Raw genomic sequence first — 17,267 nt, 5'->3', positions numbered from 1 at the left:
AAGGAGGTGCAGTGTATTTTCAATGCTACGTGTGTGCTTGTTGGTCTTTGACAGCTAGGGTCATGAGTCACAGTAAGACTGAAAGAGTATCAAAGAGGAACCTCCACCTCTATTTTTATGAATTATGAGTCTGAATGTAGTAGCTTACATTGTAACAGTGGATTATCCAAAATGTCGTTATCTTGAAATGTCACAGCTGCTTGCACAAATTCCCAGGCTCTGTATCCTACTCCACTTAAAAAAAGAAAATCATACAATCATACAGGATGTTCTATTGTGTTTTATCATTACATCATTTTTTTTTTTTGTAGAGAAACCATAACCACCACAACAGACATTGCTACTTTTGTGAAATTAAAGGGTTAGTTCACCCAAAAATGAAAATAATGTAATTTATTACTCCCCCTCATGTCGTTCCACACCCGTAAGACCTTCGTTCATCTTCAGAACACAAATTGAGATATTTTTGTTTAAATCCGATGGCTCAGTGAGGCCTCCATAGCCAGCAATGACATTTCCTCTTTTAAGATCCATTAATGTACTAAAAACATATTTAAATCAGTTCATGTGAGTACAGTGATTCAATATTAATATTATAAAGCCACGAGAATATTTTTGGTGCGCCAAAAAAACAAAATAACGACTTATATAGTGATGGCCGATTTCAAAACACCGCTTCATGAAGCTTCGGAGCGTTATGAATCAGCGTGTCGAATCAGCGGTTCGGAGCGCCAAAGTCATGTGATTTCAGCAGTTTGGTGGTTTGACACGCGATCCGAATCATGATTCGCCACAAAAGATTCATAACGCTCCGAAGCTTCATGAAGCAGTGTTTTGAAATCGGCCATCACTATATAAGTCGTTATTTTGTTTTTTTGGCGCACCAAAAATATTCTCGTGGCTTTATAATATTAATATTGAATCACTGTACTCACATGAACTGATTTAAATATGTTTTTAGTACATTAATGGATCTTGAGAGAGGAAATGTCATTGCTGGCTATGCAGGCCTCACTGAGCCATCGGATTTCATCAAAAATATCTTAATTTGTGTTCTGAAGATGAACGAAGGTCTTATGGGTGTGGAACGACATGAGGGAGAGTAATAAATGACATTATTTTCATTTTTGGGTGAACTAACCCTTTAAGGCATCAATGAAGCGTTCTGTATGAAAGGCATACAGAACGCAGTTTGTCTTGTATTCTCAGGCATACGCTCTAAATTGAGAATTAATCATTCCTTTGAGACAAATTTGTGAACATAGCCATCTGCGGAAGGCTTTAAGACCAAGCAGACCGGGTGGTCGCTCCTGCTTCACAGCGAGCGGGTCTCGCGCTAATGAGAAATCCCTTTCACTGTTCACATTTTGATTTCAGCAACATTCAGCTACGCAAGAAAACATGCAATCTCCCTGAGGGAAGACGTGATCAAAAAGGGAAGTCACTATTGCTAAAGTTGTGAAATAGAGAAAAAAACATGTTATGCCCTAGGCTATTCTTGGACCTCATTATTGAAACACAAAATAATAAAGTGTCAAGCACCAAAAGCAGCCCATACTAGGCTAATTCTCAGTTCTCTACTTCTCTTTAATTGAAAGTTGTTCAGTTATTATGCTTTCAAATTTTATGCCATCTATGTAGGCCTATCTTCCTGACATTTTTTTTAATTATGGTTTTTAATAGAGGTTGATGTTTAATATGTATTGGTGTAGCTATATATATAGAAAATGGATAAAATTCAAAAATTTGAACATGAAGCCACATTATATCTATGGGATTAGGCTTTTAAAATGAAGATTACGAAAGAAAAGTTTGAGAATGAGAATATAGATGGATATTGAGATATCTTTAATACTTTTAGAATTACAGGCACACAAACTTTGGAAAAATACTATTTATGGCACTCAGACAGGAACGTTCAATTGTGTTAATAGAAAAAAATGAGATACATTTCTAGTTTCAACATTATGTGCGATCATTGAAAATGTGTACCAATTTACTCCTGGAGGCGCATTGAGATCCCTATCTCTGGAAATTAGCCATATTGGGCCTTAAAAATTAAGAAAAGAAAAGTTTGTAAAGAATTAGAATCTAAAAGGATATTAAGATATCTGTAATATGAGTTACAGAAATGCAAACTGTGGGCGAAAAACACAAGTACTTTTTGCCGTTTTTGAACTGTTGGCATATAATGCAACAAAGATTGCTAAAGTCAACTGTCAGGGAGTCAACTCAGTCACGCACTCAGTCACCACTGTCATCAATCACCACGTTCACCAGATCACAGTCACCTGATTACTGATTCCCTCCACCTGTCATCAATCAGCCCCAGTCCCATATATACTGCACTTCACCCGATCACTCACTGTCTGGTCTCAACCTTACCTAGTTGTGTTCCCAGATCGTCTTACCTGTGCTACTCACCTGTGGTTCCCGTACCGTCCTGGCTCTCCTTAGTCCCTGCTCTCTGTTGCTTCTGGACCCGTTGTTTGCTGGATCACCTGGAAAGGAAACAAAGATTACATCAGTATCCGATAAGCTGTACCAAGACTTCACTATACCACAACCACTTACCTGGACTGCTTTCTCTCATGTGTTGATCAATCGTCTGCTTTCTAATAAACCTGCTGTTGTTTACATCACTTACCTCTGTGTTCCTCATATATCTGCTGACATCAACAGATTTAACTAACAGGCCTACCAATCTCTGTGTAAAATATGTTGTTCTAAAGTCATTTTATTTTTACCCCCTTGTAATCTGACTCCAAATCTCAGGTGAAAATTGTAATTCTGACCCCACTCTACAAAATAGTGGATTACTCAGTAAATATACATCCATTACATTTAATAATTTGACTTTCTTCTTCATTTATGTTTGTCTTCAGGAGGTATCAGGAGGTTATCAGTTGTTTGTTTATCAGTTGTTATCAGTATCTGATTACCCTTAAGTGTAGTTGTTGTATGCAATGGTGTGATTCATTGACTTAAAAAAAAAGAATGAAAAAGACAAAATAAAGATGAATTTGACTGATAACATTAGTTTTTTTTTTCAAGGTTTCAATAGATATCGCGATATATTAATATCGTGAATTCTTTTGGCCACAATAACCATGGTGTGAAAAATCTGATATTGTGACAGCCCTACACTATACCTAATATTACATTACCGTTGCATCAAATTACAAAAAATTAGTTAACGCTGCTGTGAGGGTGTTTCTAATATAGCAGCTATGGGAGTGATGGTAAAAATGACATCTTTCTCTCTTCTGACTGCCGTTATCAATCACTCTATTTTATCCTATTTTTGAAAGTTGTGAAAACATTATTGTGGAGTTTCTCTTTTGCTATTTGTGCAAATGGAAACACAAAAATATTTAATGAAGCCTCTCATCAATTTTGTGTGCATGGCACAAAAATTGAAAGATCTCCGGAGGCAAGCAGAAAGGTGAACATTGTAACCTATTATACCAAATTAATTACAAAAATTGTAGTTAGGAACGTAATCCATTACATTAGTCAAGTCACCTTTATTTATATAGCGCTTTTTACAATGCAGATTGCAAAGCAGCTTTACAGTGATAATTGGTATATAATTTTGGCTGCACAGCAGCTCTTAAAGAAAATGGTGTCAATGCAGGCGGATGCAAAGCACTGTTGAATATCAAATGTCAAGTGTCCCCAACTAAGCAAGCCAAAGGAGACAGCGGCAAGGAACCCAAACTCCATCAGGTGACATCAGGTGGCAAACAGGTGGCAAATAGGTGTTAAAATGGAGAAAAAAACCTTGGCAGAAACCAGGCTTAGTTGGGGGGCCAGTTCTCCTCTGGTGAACAGTGCTTTGTTACGATTCAGGTAGCTATCATAAGTCCCATGGGATCGCAACATTCAAAGTATTTATTCCAGTTCAATCCAGCTGAGGATCGTATTCATCACGCCGGTATGGACGGTTGTTGAGGAACTGTGCCACTGGCTGTCGTGTCGATGAGGCCTTCACAATGGATGATCTAGTTGATTCAATCTCTGCTGACACTTCAGAGCTGCATTGTGGTTATTTCAAGGCGCAGGTCCTCAATCTCACCTGAATACGGCCCGGATCCGGTTGACTACGGTAAACCTCGGGATAAACAGAGAGACTAATATTAGCGTAGATGCCATTCTTCTTCTGATGTAGCGAGTACATCAGGTGTTATGGGAAGTGTTCCCGGTTCCGGCTGACCTAATCTATGCAGCCTAACAATTTACATGATTTGAATTATAGAAGTAGATAATGGTTTATGTGTATGCAAGTTTAAACAGATGTGTTTTTAATCTAGACTTAAACTGACAGAGTGTGTCTGCTTCCCGAACAGTGATAGGAAGATTGTTCCGAGGTTTAGGTGCTAAATAGGAGAAGGATCTACCACCTGCAGTTGATTTTGATATTCTAGGTATTATCAACTGGCCTGAATTCTGAGATCGCAATAGACGTGAAGGACTATAATGCATTAAGAGCTCTCTCAGGTACTGGGGAGCTAAACCATTTAGTGCTTTGTAAGTAATTAGCAAGATTTTAAAATCTATACAATGTTTAACAGGAAGCCAATGCAGTGTTGACAGAACCGGGCTAATATGGTCATACTTCCTGGTTCTAGTAAGAACTCTAGCTGCTGCGTTTTGGACCAGCTGTAGTTTATTTATCAGGCGAGCAGAACAACCACCCAGTAGAGCGTTACAGTAATCTAGCCTTGAGGTCATGAACGCATGAACTAACTGTTACGCATTTGATATTGAGAGCATATGTCGTAGTTTAGATATGTTTTTAAGATGGAAGAATGCAGTTTTACAGATGCTAGTAACATGGCCTTCAAATGAGAGACTGGTATCAAAGAGCACACCCAGGTTCCTAACTGACGACGAAGACTTAACAGAGCAGCCATCAAGTGTTAGACAGTATTCTAGGTTATTACGTGAAGAAGTTTTTGGTCCAAAAATTAGAATCTCTGTTTTTTCTGAATTTAGTAGTAGGAAAATACTGGTCATCCAATTTTTTATATCAGCTATGCAGTCTGTTAATTTTGTGAATTGGTAAGTTTCGTCAGGGCGCGAAGAAATATAGAGCTGAGTATCATCAGCGTAACAGTATTTTTGACAGAAAAGCGAGATTTGAGATTGGCCTGTAATTGACTAATTCTCTAGGATCAAGTTGTGGTTCCCTTTCATGGGAACTGTCGACGCTACGTCATATGACGTTATGGGAACCTTCTGCGTGATTGCGTCGTGAAGCACTCTTGTATCTAACCAATGATGAGACGAGACGTCGGAGGCGGGTGACGTCACGGACCAGGAAACTATAAAGCATACCCAGAACAAAGAACGCTAGCTTCTGTTGTCTTCAGCAAGCGCTCTGTGTTATCGTGTGTCTTATTTGGTGTTGTTTGTCTTATTACATAAACAAGTCACAATCTCTTCGTCTGAGGACAAGAGTATCTCACACCAATCCATATATTTATATATAAAAAAGACACGTATTATGGCGAAAAACAGCAGTTGAATGGGAGTTGAGCATGCCCAGGCAGCTCTTGAGGGAGCTGTCTGTGCGCATTGTAAAAAACTCACTCTCAGGACACTGTGTTCCTGTGTTCCCCGCGGATCGGGTCCCGCTTCTGCTGAGGCAGAGCGGAGGCTCCATTCGTGGGGTTCACAATTGGATCTGACAGAGGGGTTAGAGACGGGCGCCGCCCTTTCTCTGCCCTTACCTGCCAGGTTCAGTGCCGTCTCCCAGGTGGAAGCACGCTCTGCGGTTTCTTCCCCCGGATTGAGGCACCGGTATTTCACATGTCCAGCTCTGAGGAGGTGGATATTGTGATATCGATCTGAGGACTCGCCACCTCATACACATATCGTGTTTCAAAATCACACGTTTATAACAAATCAATAGTGAACAGCAGTTTGAATCGCGTTTCCCCCTGTGCTACATTATAAAGCGAGTGGGGATACACGCGGTTTATGTGTTGTTTGCTGGGAGTGGAGCATGCACGTCAGCTCACAACTGACAGTGAGCAGTGTTCGTTCATAAAAAAATGTCCCGAAGAGAAGCATGCACTAGCGGGAGTTTTTTAGCTCCACTCCTGTTGGCTTTATTCTCGAGGGAATAAAAGTCTAACGCAAGGCTCGGATCTCGCGTTGCCGAGGCAGCGCGTGGATTGAGTTTTCATTAAAGAATTTATAGCTCGGATCTCGCGTTGCCGAGGCAGCGCGTAGATTAAGTCTGCAAGAGAGAATATACGGCTCGGGTCTCGCGTTTGCCGAGGCTGCGCATAGATCACGTGTCCGTAATCTTATATATATATATATATATATATATATATATATGTATTTATATTTGGAGGGAACTGAGTAGACGGGAGTTTCCCTTTCTCTCTTTCCCTAAAATACCTTGCGAATTATTACGAGCTATAATTCTTTCGTATTCTAAAAATCTGGCTGCATTTAATTTGAGGATTAGATGAAATATTGAATACATTAAAATGCATTAAATTCTGAGGAATTTAAAAGAAAATAAAGGAGACCGTTCTGCCAACCCTGCCACCTCGTGTGCTTCAGGGCGCAGTGGTTTCCAGTGTTCCTTCAAGAAAGAGGAGGGCTGTAGAGCGGTCAGTTCAGATGTTCCCTGCCGGCTCGCCGTTTCAGGGCACTGGTCTGACCGTTCATCCAAAGAAAGTGTCGCCACCCGTGCTCCCCCGCAGAAAGCTTGGGGACAGGGACAGGCGACACAGCTGAAGTCTTTGTGGGGTAACACAGATCTGCGGACTGTAATTATCACCAAGAAGGCTTCGAAGAGGTCCTGATGCCAGTGGCGAGGGACATTGGAGGGCAGCCCCCTCCAGAGAGGGTCAGGTATTAAAATACTTGGTACCCATCCCTCTTTGGCGCCCTCAGGGGGCCGTTCTGCTAACCCTGCCACCCAGTGTGCTTCAGGGCGCAGCGGTCTCCACTGACCCTCCGAGGAGGGCCGGTCATCACTTGATTCGGCTGTTCCTTGCCGGTCCGCCGTTTCAGGGCGCCGAATTAAGTGCTCAAAAAACACCAGAGGCCAGTCTCGAGAGACTGGTTCCCTTAGTAAATTTTCTGGCAGAATGGAAACTTCTCCCAAATATTTCAAAATGGGTGCTGCTCACAATAGAAAAGGGTTACAAATTCGGGTCTCGCCCGCCCCAGTTTATTGGGGTCCTTCCCACAGTGGTGGCCCCCGAGCAGTCTCTGGTAATGGAACAGGAGGTTATGACGCTCTTGCAAAAAGGAGCTATAGAAGGGGTTCTCCTCCCAGCAAGCTGTCAGGGTTTTACAACCAGTGCTTCATTGTTCCAAAGAAGGATGGAGGGTTATCCCACAGATCAGGTCCGAGGACTGGTTTGTTGCGATAGACCTGAAAGATGCTTACATTCATGTATCCATCCATCCTCAACACAGGAAGTTCCTCAGGTTTGCTTTCGGGGACAAAGCTTACCTGTACAGGGTTCTTCCCTTTGGCCTTATCACCCCGCACATTTACGAAGTGCGTGGATGCAGCTCTGGCTCCACTGAGACTCCAGGGCATCCGCGTACTGAACTATATCGACGACTGGTTGATTATAGCTCAAACAGAACATCTGGCAGTTCAACATCGAGATGTTGTTCTGTCACACATGAAGAGGCTTGTGCTGAGGCTCAATGCCAAGAAAAGTGTGCTGGTTCCGGCTCAAATTACCAACTACTTAGGGGTAGTTTGGGACTCCACCACGATGCAGGCACATCTGTCTCCTGCTCGTGTGAGTTCCATTCTTAATGCCGTGAATGGGGTGAAACTAGGCCAGTCACTCACTGTTAAACAGTTTCAAAGACTGTTGGGTCTCATGGCAGCTGCGTCCAACGGGATACCTTTTGGCCTGCTGCACATGAGACCCTTGCAGTGGTGGCTCAGGACCAAGGGGTTTCTCCGAGGGGAAATCCTTTTTGCACGATCAAAGTCACGCGGCGATGCCTTCGTGCTCTGGTCGTGTGGAAAAAGCCTTGGTTCCTGTCCCAGGTACCTGTGTTGGTGGTTCCTTGTCGTCGCGTAATGCTTACGACGGATGCTTCCCTCACGGGCTGGGGGGCGATCATGAGTGGTTGCTCAGCTCAGGGTCTCTGGGAGGACCATCAGAGTTCCTGGCACATAAATCGGCTGGAAATGATGGCGGTATTTCTTGCAGTAAAATACTTCCTCCCAGACCTGAGGGCCCATCACATGTTGGTCCACACGGACAACATGTCGGTGGTCTCATATCAACCATCAGGGGGGTCTGCGGTCTCGCCAACTATGCAATTGGCCCGTTGGATCCTCCTGTGGGCCCATGGGAAGCTCCTCTCACTGAGAGCAGCTTATATCCCAGGGCATCAAACGTGGGAGCAGACGCCCTGTCGAGGCAGGGGCCGAGGCCCGGGGAATGGAGACTCCACCCTGAGGTGGTGGAGCTCACTTTGGAAAACTTTGGTCGAGCGGAAGTCGACCTATTTGCTTCAGGGGAATCAACCCAGTGTCCACTGTGGTTCTCCCTATCTCATCCAGCACCATTGGGTCTGGATGCCATGGTATAGACGTGGCCGAGGCTGCGTCTGTATGCATTTCCCTGTTCGCTCTGCTCCCGGGAGTTCTGGAGAAAGTACGCCAGGAAGGGGTCAGTCTAATATTGATAGCCCCATACTGGCCAACCAAAATATGGTTCTCAGACCTACTGTCACTTCTAGATGGCTCCCTGATGGAGCTTCCTCTCAGGCAGGACCTCCTGTCTCAAGCGGGCGGCATGATAATTCATCCACGCCCAGAACTACGGAGACTGTGGGCCTGGCCTCTGAGGGGGCCAGGCTCATAGATGCTGGTCTCCCAACTGAGGTTGTGGAGACCATACTCCACTCCAGAGCTCCCTCCACGAGGAAGTTGTATGCGTATAAATGAAAACTGTTCTCTACTTGGTGTAGACAAAGCAATGTGGACCCTGTCCACTCTTCTATTAGCCTTGTGCTTCAATTTCTCCAAGACAATTTCTCAGATGTTTTTATCCCCTTCAACCTTGAAGGTTTATGTTGCTACCATTTCGGCCATGCTCCTCTGGGGGATTCCTCGGTAGGTCGAGACCCCCCTTTTTTATACGCTTCCTCCGTGGTACTCTGAGGCTGAGGCCTTCAGTACGTACAAGGACTCCGGCCTGGGACTTGGCCGTGGTATTAGAAGGGTTAGCTGAGGCTCCCTTCGAACCACTAGAGGAAGTTTCAGAGAAACTCCTCACCCTAAATACCATATTTCTACTGGCTATTTCATCTCTTAAAAGAATAGGAGATCTTCAAGCACTTTCAGTTGCTCCTTTGTGTTTGGAATTCGCACCTGGAATGGTCAAAGCGTTCCTGCACACTAGACCAGGCTATGTGCTTAGGTCCCCACCAACGACCCGGGTCCCATCGTACTTCAGGCCTTCTATCCTCCTACATTTACAACTTCGGATCAGGAGAAACTCAATCTGCTCTGCCCAGTGAGGGCTTTAGATGCATATGTCCACAGAGCTGCCCTGTGGAGTAAAAAAGATCAATTGTTTGTGTGTTACGGATCTCCTAAGAAAGGAGGCCCAGCATCTAAGCAGAGAATGTGCAAGTGGGTGGTCGAGGCTATCTCACTTGCTTATGAGGCGACCGGACAGCCATCTCCATTAGCTGTCCGTGTCCACTCTACTAGGGGTATGGCGGCCTCAAAGGCCTTAATGTCAGGAGTATCCATTAATGACACATGTGATTCAGCTGGATGGTCATCCCAGCACACATTTATCAGGTTTTATAACCTGGATATAGGCTCCACTCCGGGGTCGTCAGTTCTGTCTACAAGATAACAGACAGGTACTTGGTTCTACGGCGTAGTTGGGACAGTGTTCCCATAACGTCATATGACGTAGCGTCGACAGTTCCCATGAAAGGGAACGTCTCGGGTTACTTGTGTAACCCTGGTTCCCTGAATAGGGAACGAGACGCTACGTCGCGTTGCCGTATCCCTGGCATACCTGTGAGCGTCTTGCTTCAGCCATAATCCAGAAGCTAGCGTTCTTTGTTCTGGGTATGCTTTATAGTTTCCTGGTCCGTGACGTCACCCGCCTCCGACGTCTCGTCTCATCATTGGTTAGATACAAGAGTGCTTCACGACGCAATCACGCAGAAGGTTCCCATAACGTCATATGACGTAGCGTCTCATTCCCTATTCAGGGAACCAGGGTTACACAAGTAACCCGAGACGTTTTTTAATAAGAGGTTTAATAATAGCCAGCTTAAAACTTTTTGGTACGTATCCTAGTGATAAAGATGAATTAACGATATTAAGAAGAGGATCTATAACCTCTGGAAGCATTTCTTTCAATAGCTTAGTCGGTATAGGGTCTAACATACATGTTGTTGATTTTGATGATTTAACAAGTTTAGACAATTCTTCCTCTCCTAAAGCAACGAATGAATTTAATTTTTCCTCTGGGACACTACAGTGCACTGTCTGACGCGATTCTGTAGTGTAGTAGATGGTTGCATGGTTATAATTTTCTCTCTAATATTGTCAATCTTGCAAGTAAAGAAGTTCATAAAGTCATTACTGCTGTGCTGTTTGGAAACATCAGAAGTTGAAGCTTTATTTCTTGTTAATTTAGCCACTGTATCAAATAAATACCTAGGGTTGTGTTTATTTTCTTCTAAAAGATTTGAAAAATAGGCAGATCTAGCAGTTTTTAAGGCCTTTCTGTACTCAATTATTCTCTCTCTCCACGAAATGCGAAAACTTCTAGTTTTGTTTTCTTCCAGCTGCGCTCCATTTTTCTGGCTGCTCTCTTAAGGGCCCGAGTGAGCTCATTGTACCACGGTGTTGGATTAATTTCCTTAATCTTTTTTAAGCGCAAAGGAGCAACTGAGTCTAATGTGCTGGAAAAGACAGAGGCAATAGTTTCTGTTGCAACATCGAGGTCTTCTAAGCTGTCTGGTATGCTAAGGCAATGAAACTGATCTGGAAGATTATTTATAAAGCGATATTTAGTGGTTGAAGTGATGGTTCTACCATATTTATGGCTAGGTGGCGGTTTTGCAGCCTTGACTAAATTAAGTATACACGAGACTAGATAATGATCTGAGATGTCGTCACTCTGCTGCAGAATTTCAACGGCATCCATATCGATTCCATGTGACAATATTAGATCTAAAGTATGATTACGACAGTGAGTGGGTCCTGACACGTGTTGTCTAACTCCAATAGAGTATAGAATGTCTGTAAATGCCAATCCCAATGCGTCTTTATCATTATCTACATGGATATTAAAGTCACCAACAACAAGGACTTTATCTGCAGCTAATACTAACTCTGATAGCAAATCAGCAAATTCTTTGATAAAGTCTGTATGGTGCCCTGGTGGCCTGTATACAGTAGCCAGCACAAATGTCAACTTACATAACGTTACATAAAGCACCATCACTTCAAAGGAATTATATTTGAAAGACTTTTGACTAATACTGAAGATATTACTATAAATTACAGCAACACCTCCCCCTTTGCCTTTCTGATGAGGATTGTGTCGATAATCGTAACCTTGAGGGCTAGACTCATTTAAAGTAATGTAATCGTCTGATTTTAGCCAAGTTTCTGTCAAACACAGCACATCTAGATTATTGTCTGTGATAATATCCTTTACAATAAGTGCTTTTGAAGAAAGGGATCTAATATTTAACAACCCAAGCTTTATCATTTGTTTATCAGTATTATCTCTATTTTTTATTTGTTGAACATTAATTAAATTTTTACCCTTAAATGGGTTTGGAAGTTTTTTGTTTGTACTAATTTGGGGTACAGACACAGTCTCTATGTGATAATATCTAGGTGTAAGAGTTTCTATGTGTTGGGAATTATCTGACTTCTGTAACGTGAGGCAGCTAGCAGACGGTCGGTTTAGCCAGTTTGTCTGCTGCTTCCTGACCTGGGCCCCAGTTTGTCATGTTTCAGCTCTAAGACTATGTGCCATATTACTAGAGAGAAGAGCAGCACCATTCCAGGAGGGATGAATACCATCTCTTTTCAACAGGTCAGGTCTGCCCCAAAAACTTTTCCAATTGTCTAAGAAACCTATATTATTCTGCGGACACCACTTAGACAGCCAGCCATTGAGTGATGATAATCTGCTAACTATCTCATCACTCCGACGAACAGGAAGGGGACCAGAGCAAATTACTTTTCCTGACATCGTACTTGCGAGTTCACACACCTCTTTAATGTTAATTTTAGTGATCTCCGACTGGCAAAGTCGAACATCATTAGTGCCAACGTGAATAATAATCTTAGAGTATTTATGATTAGCAATAGCCAGCACTTTTAAATTTGCTTTGATGTCAGGTGCTCTGGATCCCGGCAAACATGTGACTATGGTGGCTGGTGTCTCTATTTTCACGTTCCGTGTAATAGAATCACCAATAACTAGGGCACTTTCAACAGGATTCTCAGTGGGTGTATCACTGAGTGGGGAGAACCTGTTTGATGTTCTTATTGGAACGGAAGAGTGGTGTTTTCCGCGGCTATGCCGCCTCACTGTCACCCAAGTGCCCTGCTGCGCGGGCTCTACAGCCGGAACTGAACAATGTACAGAGTTCACTAAGCTAGTCACATCCAAAACAGTATCTGAAGCGCTTGCATTCTTACTATCCTCGATTAAGGTTTGGATGCGTGTCTCTAATTCTGAGATTTTCTCTGTCAGCCTGACTATTTCCCTACATTTATGACATGTAAATCCCTCGTCGCTGACAGAGAAAGCTATACTGAACATGTGACAAACAGAACACGATACAATACTAGGAGAGGATGACATGACTCGCCGTGTTTGTAGACTGATCCAACTTAACACAGCCGTTTGATGACCGTGTAGAAAAAGGAGCGTGCGAGAGACTCATGACAAGTTAACAAGCTAGCGAGATGCAAACGCGTTGTAATAGCGATTTAGATTAAAAGATTAAAAGCTAGCGACTTCAGATTAATGTGGTAGGCAATATTAGATATATTAGATATAAGGTAATGATAATATAAGCAACAATGAATGAAAGTAAGAGATTCAAAACAAAGCTATACGGAGTTACAGACGCAAACCACTCTGAGCAGCGAGGCAGACAGGAGCATTACACATTTTAGGTAGTATAATCTGACTGTTTTTGATAATTTTTAGATTGCTTTTGACCTAATGCATTTATAACATTGAATTGAATAGGATAACTTATTGTACCATATTGATGTAAAAATACAAAGAGAAAGAAAATATATGCCATTTATAAACAACATGAAGTGCATTAAACATTACATTACATTCAGGGTTTCCCAAACTGGGGTTCGGGAACTGCAGTGGGTTTAATAAATTATGAATGATTTACTGCCATTGTTTGAATAATATGTAATCATGTAATTAATAAAAAAGTAACTGTAGTCTGATTATGTCTAATTACAAGTACTTCATTTTTGGAATCTGATTATGTAACCCAGATTACATGTAATCAATTACTGCTACCTAGAAATGTTTGAAAATAATCAGCATTTAAAGGGTTAGTTCACCCAAAAATTAAAATTCTGTCATTAATTCCTCACCCTCATGTTGTTCCACACCCGTAAGACCTTCGTTCATCTTCAGAACACAAATTAAGATATTTTTGATGAAATCGGATGGCTCAGTGAGGCCTGCATTGCCAGCAAGATAATTAACACTTTCAGATTCCCAGAAAGTTACTAAAAACATATTTAAAACAGTTCATGTGACTACAGTGGTTCAACCTAACGCCATGTCCTAACCAGACGCGATGCGATAAGATTCCATCAACGAGCAATTTGACTGTCCGCACTAGACGCGACGCCAAAATGAGAAGCGAAAAAAAAACAATCAAAAACCACAGCCAATCAGAAGAGAGTGTGGGCGGGCTCTCTCGGCAAGAGCACAGCAGACACAATGAAATGGGCAAGTACTTAATAAAATTCATAAATATTACACCATTTAAACATTATTTAAAGTACATACGGAGTGATTGAACTGATCTTTGTCATAGAATACACTTGTTTGTTCGCATTGAGTTGACAGTTTGAACGTTCTTGTGCCCATTTATTTATTTTCAAGATCTGAGGTGAATTAGCCAGTGTTGTTTTCATTACAGCTAAAAAGCTGGGAACACAGAATGATATTCAAACTCACATTAGATGCTTTTAACATTAAATAAAGCACATAAACAGTACCTGATAATATCATTGCCATACATTGTGTTGCTGTTTCAGCCGTGACGTCGCGGAGAAATAGAAACCGTTTCTAAAATAGAATATTTGCGTGTTGCCGCCGTGGCTGGTTAGGACAAAAACTCTGATTAACATGGAAAAGATACCTTTTATCACTTGTCGCGGCGTCACGTCGTATCTGGTTAGGACATGGTGTTAATGTTATGAAGCAACGAGAATATTTTTTGTGCGCCAAAAAAAACAAATAACGACTTTTCAACAATATCTAGTGATGGGCGATTTCAAAACACTGCTTGGAAGCTTTACGAATATTTAGTTTCGAATCAGTGGTTCGGATCGCATATCGAACTGCCAAAGTCACATGAACAATTGAAATTTCAAAACACTTATGATGTAAGGAAGCCTCATTTACTGAAATCACATGACTTTGGCGCTCCGAACCACTGATTCGAAACAAAAGATTCATAAAGCTTGTGTATTGAAATCGGCCATCACTAGATATTGTTGAATAAAGTTTTTTTGTTTGTTTGTTTGTTTTTTTTGGCGCACAAAAAATATTCTTGTCGCTTTATAACATTAAGATTAAACCACTGTAGTCACATGTTTTAAATGTGTTTTAGTAGCTTTCTGGGAATCTGAAAGTGTTAATTATCTTGCTGTCAATAGAGGCCTCACTGAGCCATCGGATTTCATTAAAATATCTTAATTTGTGTTCGGAAGATGACCGAAAGTCTTACGGGTGTGGAACGACATGAAGGTGAGTAATTAATGATATAATTTTAATTTTTGGGTGAACTAACCCTTTAACTAAACAGACTATAATGGCCCTGTCCCAAATGGCACCCTACGAGTCCGCACTTTCGTGACGTAACGTCGCTTTGACTGTCGGGAAGAATTCTAACGCGGAGCTCACACCAGTGCGGGCTCAGCAAAAGTGCGCATCGAGGGCGCATATCGGCCGCAAAGGGGGCGCTCGCGAGCACGCTTCTGAACCCTAAAACTGACAAACGGGATACCCTACGGTCTTGTGGACTTACAGCCATTGTAAGTCCACAAGACCGAAAGTGCATATAAGTGTGCCATTTGGGACAGGGCCAATGATTTACTCTTCAAAGAAGAGCGAGGACTTTTATTATGAAATAACAGCTTTACGTTAGTGGTCAATAAGGAAGTGGTTCCTCTGTTATCCTTCCTTCACCTTTACCTTTCAAAGTATGTGCATGTGACGAGTGTCTTATTATTAGTTACAACTCGAAATAGGCCGGAAATACTCAACATTACTATAGTGCTTAGACTTTGCAATCACAATTGGAAAGGTGAGGCTTTCAGTGAAAGTGACAGCAGAAGACAGACCCTCATGCCTGCTGCGGTGGCGGGCGCTGAACTGATCCGCACGCCGGTGCAGCTGTACCGATATCTGCTGCGCTGCTGCAAACTCCTGCCATCAGCAGCCATGCGAAAACACTACCAACACGCCATCAGACAGGTACTTTATATACGTGAAACTAAGTGCTTTCAAAATGACTGCAATAGTGGAGAATATAACTTAAGACACTTTCTGCCTGTGTAGATTCACACCTGTTCCGCTGTCAGGTGTCAAGTGTGACTTTTTTCTTTCAGAGCTACAACAGTCATGCGGATGAGGACGATCCAGAACGGATTCAGATGATCATTCAAAGAGCTATATCCGATGCTGACTGGATATTAACTAAAGTGAGCTTCTTTGGCACCAGAGAAAATACTAATTGTCATTATTTGATTGGCATTTGATTATTATTTTTTTATATATCTTCCTTCCTAGTACACTAAAAAGAAGTGACCACCATGGAAAAATATTCAGCGTGAAGCTAACTCAGAACTGCAAAGGTCGTGTGCAGATGTTTGCTTCTCAACACAGCAAAGTGAAACTGAAATCAGATTGTAGATCACCAAACACTGAATATAAACTTTTACAAGTATTACAATCTGCTAGTTTTTACTTGATAAGTTTTCATATGAGTCTTTAAAAGAATCCGGTTATGTTTCTGTAAACCTAATGTTTAAAATAAAGACAATAAAACAAGGCCCACACCCTTAGATTGGCATTTTAATTCACTTTGAATCAATAGTGGCTCCTGACCGTAAATTTAGGTAGGGCAGATTCTGGGTCTTTGGATTATATGCTTCCTTTGCAAAGCCATTAAAGGGTTAGTTCACCCAAAAATGAAAATAATGTCATTAATTCCTCACCCTTCATGTCGTTCCACACCCATAAGACCTTCGTTAATCTTCAGAACGCAAATTAAGATATTTTTGATGAAATCCGATGGCTCAGTGAGGCCTGCATAGCCAGCAATGACATTTCCTCTCTCAAGATCCATTAATGTACTAAAAACATATTTAAATCAGTTCATGTGAGTACAGTGATTCAATATTAATATTATAAAGCGATGAGAATATTTTTAGTGCGCCAAAATATAATGACTTATATAGTGATGGCCGATTTCAAAACACTGCTTCAGGAAGCTTCGGAGCGTTATGAATCTTTTGTGTCGAATCAGCGGTTCGGAGCGCCAAAGTCACATGATTTCAGCGGTTTGACACACGATCCGAATCATGATTCGACACAAAAGATTCATAACGCTCCGAAGCTTCATGAAGCAGTGTTTTGAAATCGGCCATCACTATATAAGTCGTTATTTTGTTTTTTTGGCGCACCAAAAATATTCTCGTCGCTTTATAATATTAATATTGAACCACTGTACTCACATGAACTGATTTAAATATGTTTTTAGTACATTAATGGATCTTGAGAGAGGAAATGTCATTGCTGGCTATGCAGGCCTCACTGAGCCATCGGATTTCATTAAAAATATCTTAATTTGTGTTCTGAAGATGAATGAAGGTCTTACGGGTGTGGAACGGCATGAGGGTGAGGAATTAATCAAATTATTTTCATTTTTGGGTGAACCAACCCTTTAAAATTACTGATGCACATAAAAGTCATATGCTTGCACTTTACATT

The 17,267-nt window shown here is 41.8% G+C and overlaps 1 protein-coding gene across 1 annotated transcript; it reads left to right on the top strand.

The window, feature by feature from the left end:
* Positions 1-15,410: 15,410 nt before the first annotated feature.
* lyrm9 (LYR motif containing 9) lies at positions 15,411-16,347 on the top strand. The gene is made up of 3 exons (XM_051861150.1): positions 15,411-15,749; positions 15,884-15,976; positions 16,065-16,347. Exons 1-3 carry the CDS (start codon positions 15,621-15,623, stop codon positions 16,080-16,082), a joined length of 240 nt encoding a protein of 79 aa, XP_051717110.1. The 5' UTR covers positions 15,411-15,620; the 3' UTR covers positions 16,083-16,347.
* The last annotated feature ends 920 nt before the right edge of the window (positions 16,348-17,267 follow it).

The sequence above is a fragment of the Ctenopharyngodon idella genome, chromosome 15, assembly GCF_019924925.1.
Source record: "Ctenopharyngodon idella isolate HZGC_01 chromosome 15, HZGC01, whole genome shotgun sequence".
Taxonomy (NCBI): domain Eukaryota; kingdom Metazoa; phylum Chordata; class Actinopteri; order Cypriniformes; family Xenocyprididae; genus Ctenopharyngodon; species Ctenopharyngodon idella.
The sequence above is the reverse complement of the archived record's forward strand: the minus strand, read 5'-3'. Positions and strand labels throughout refer to the sequence as shown.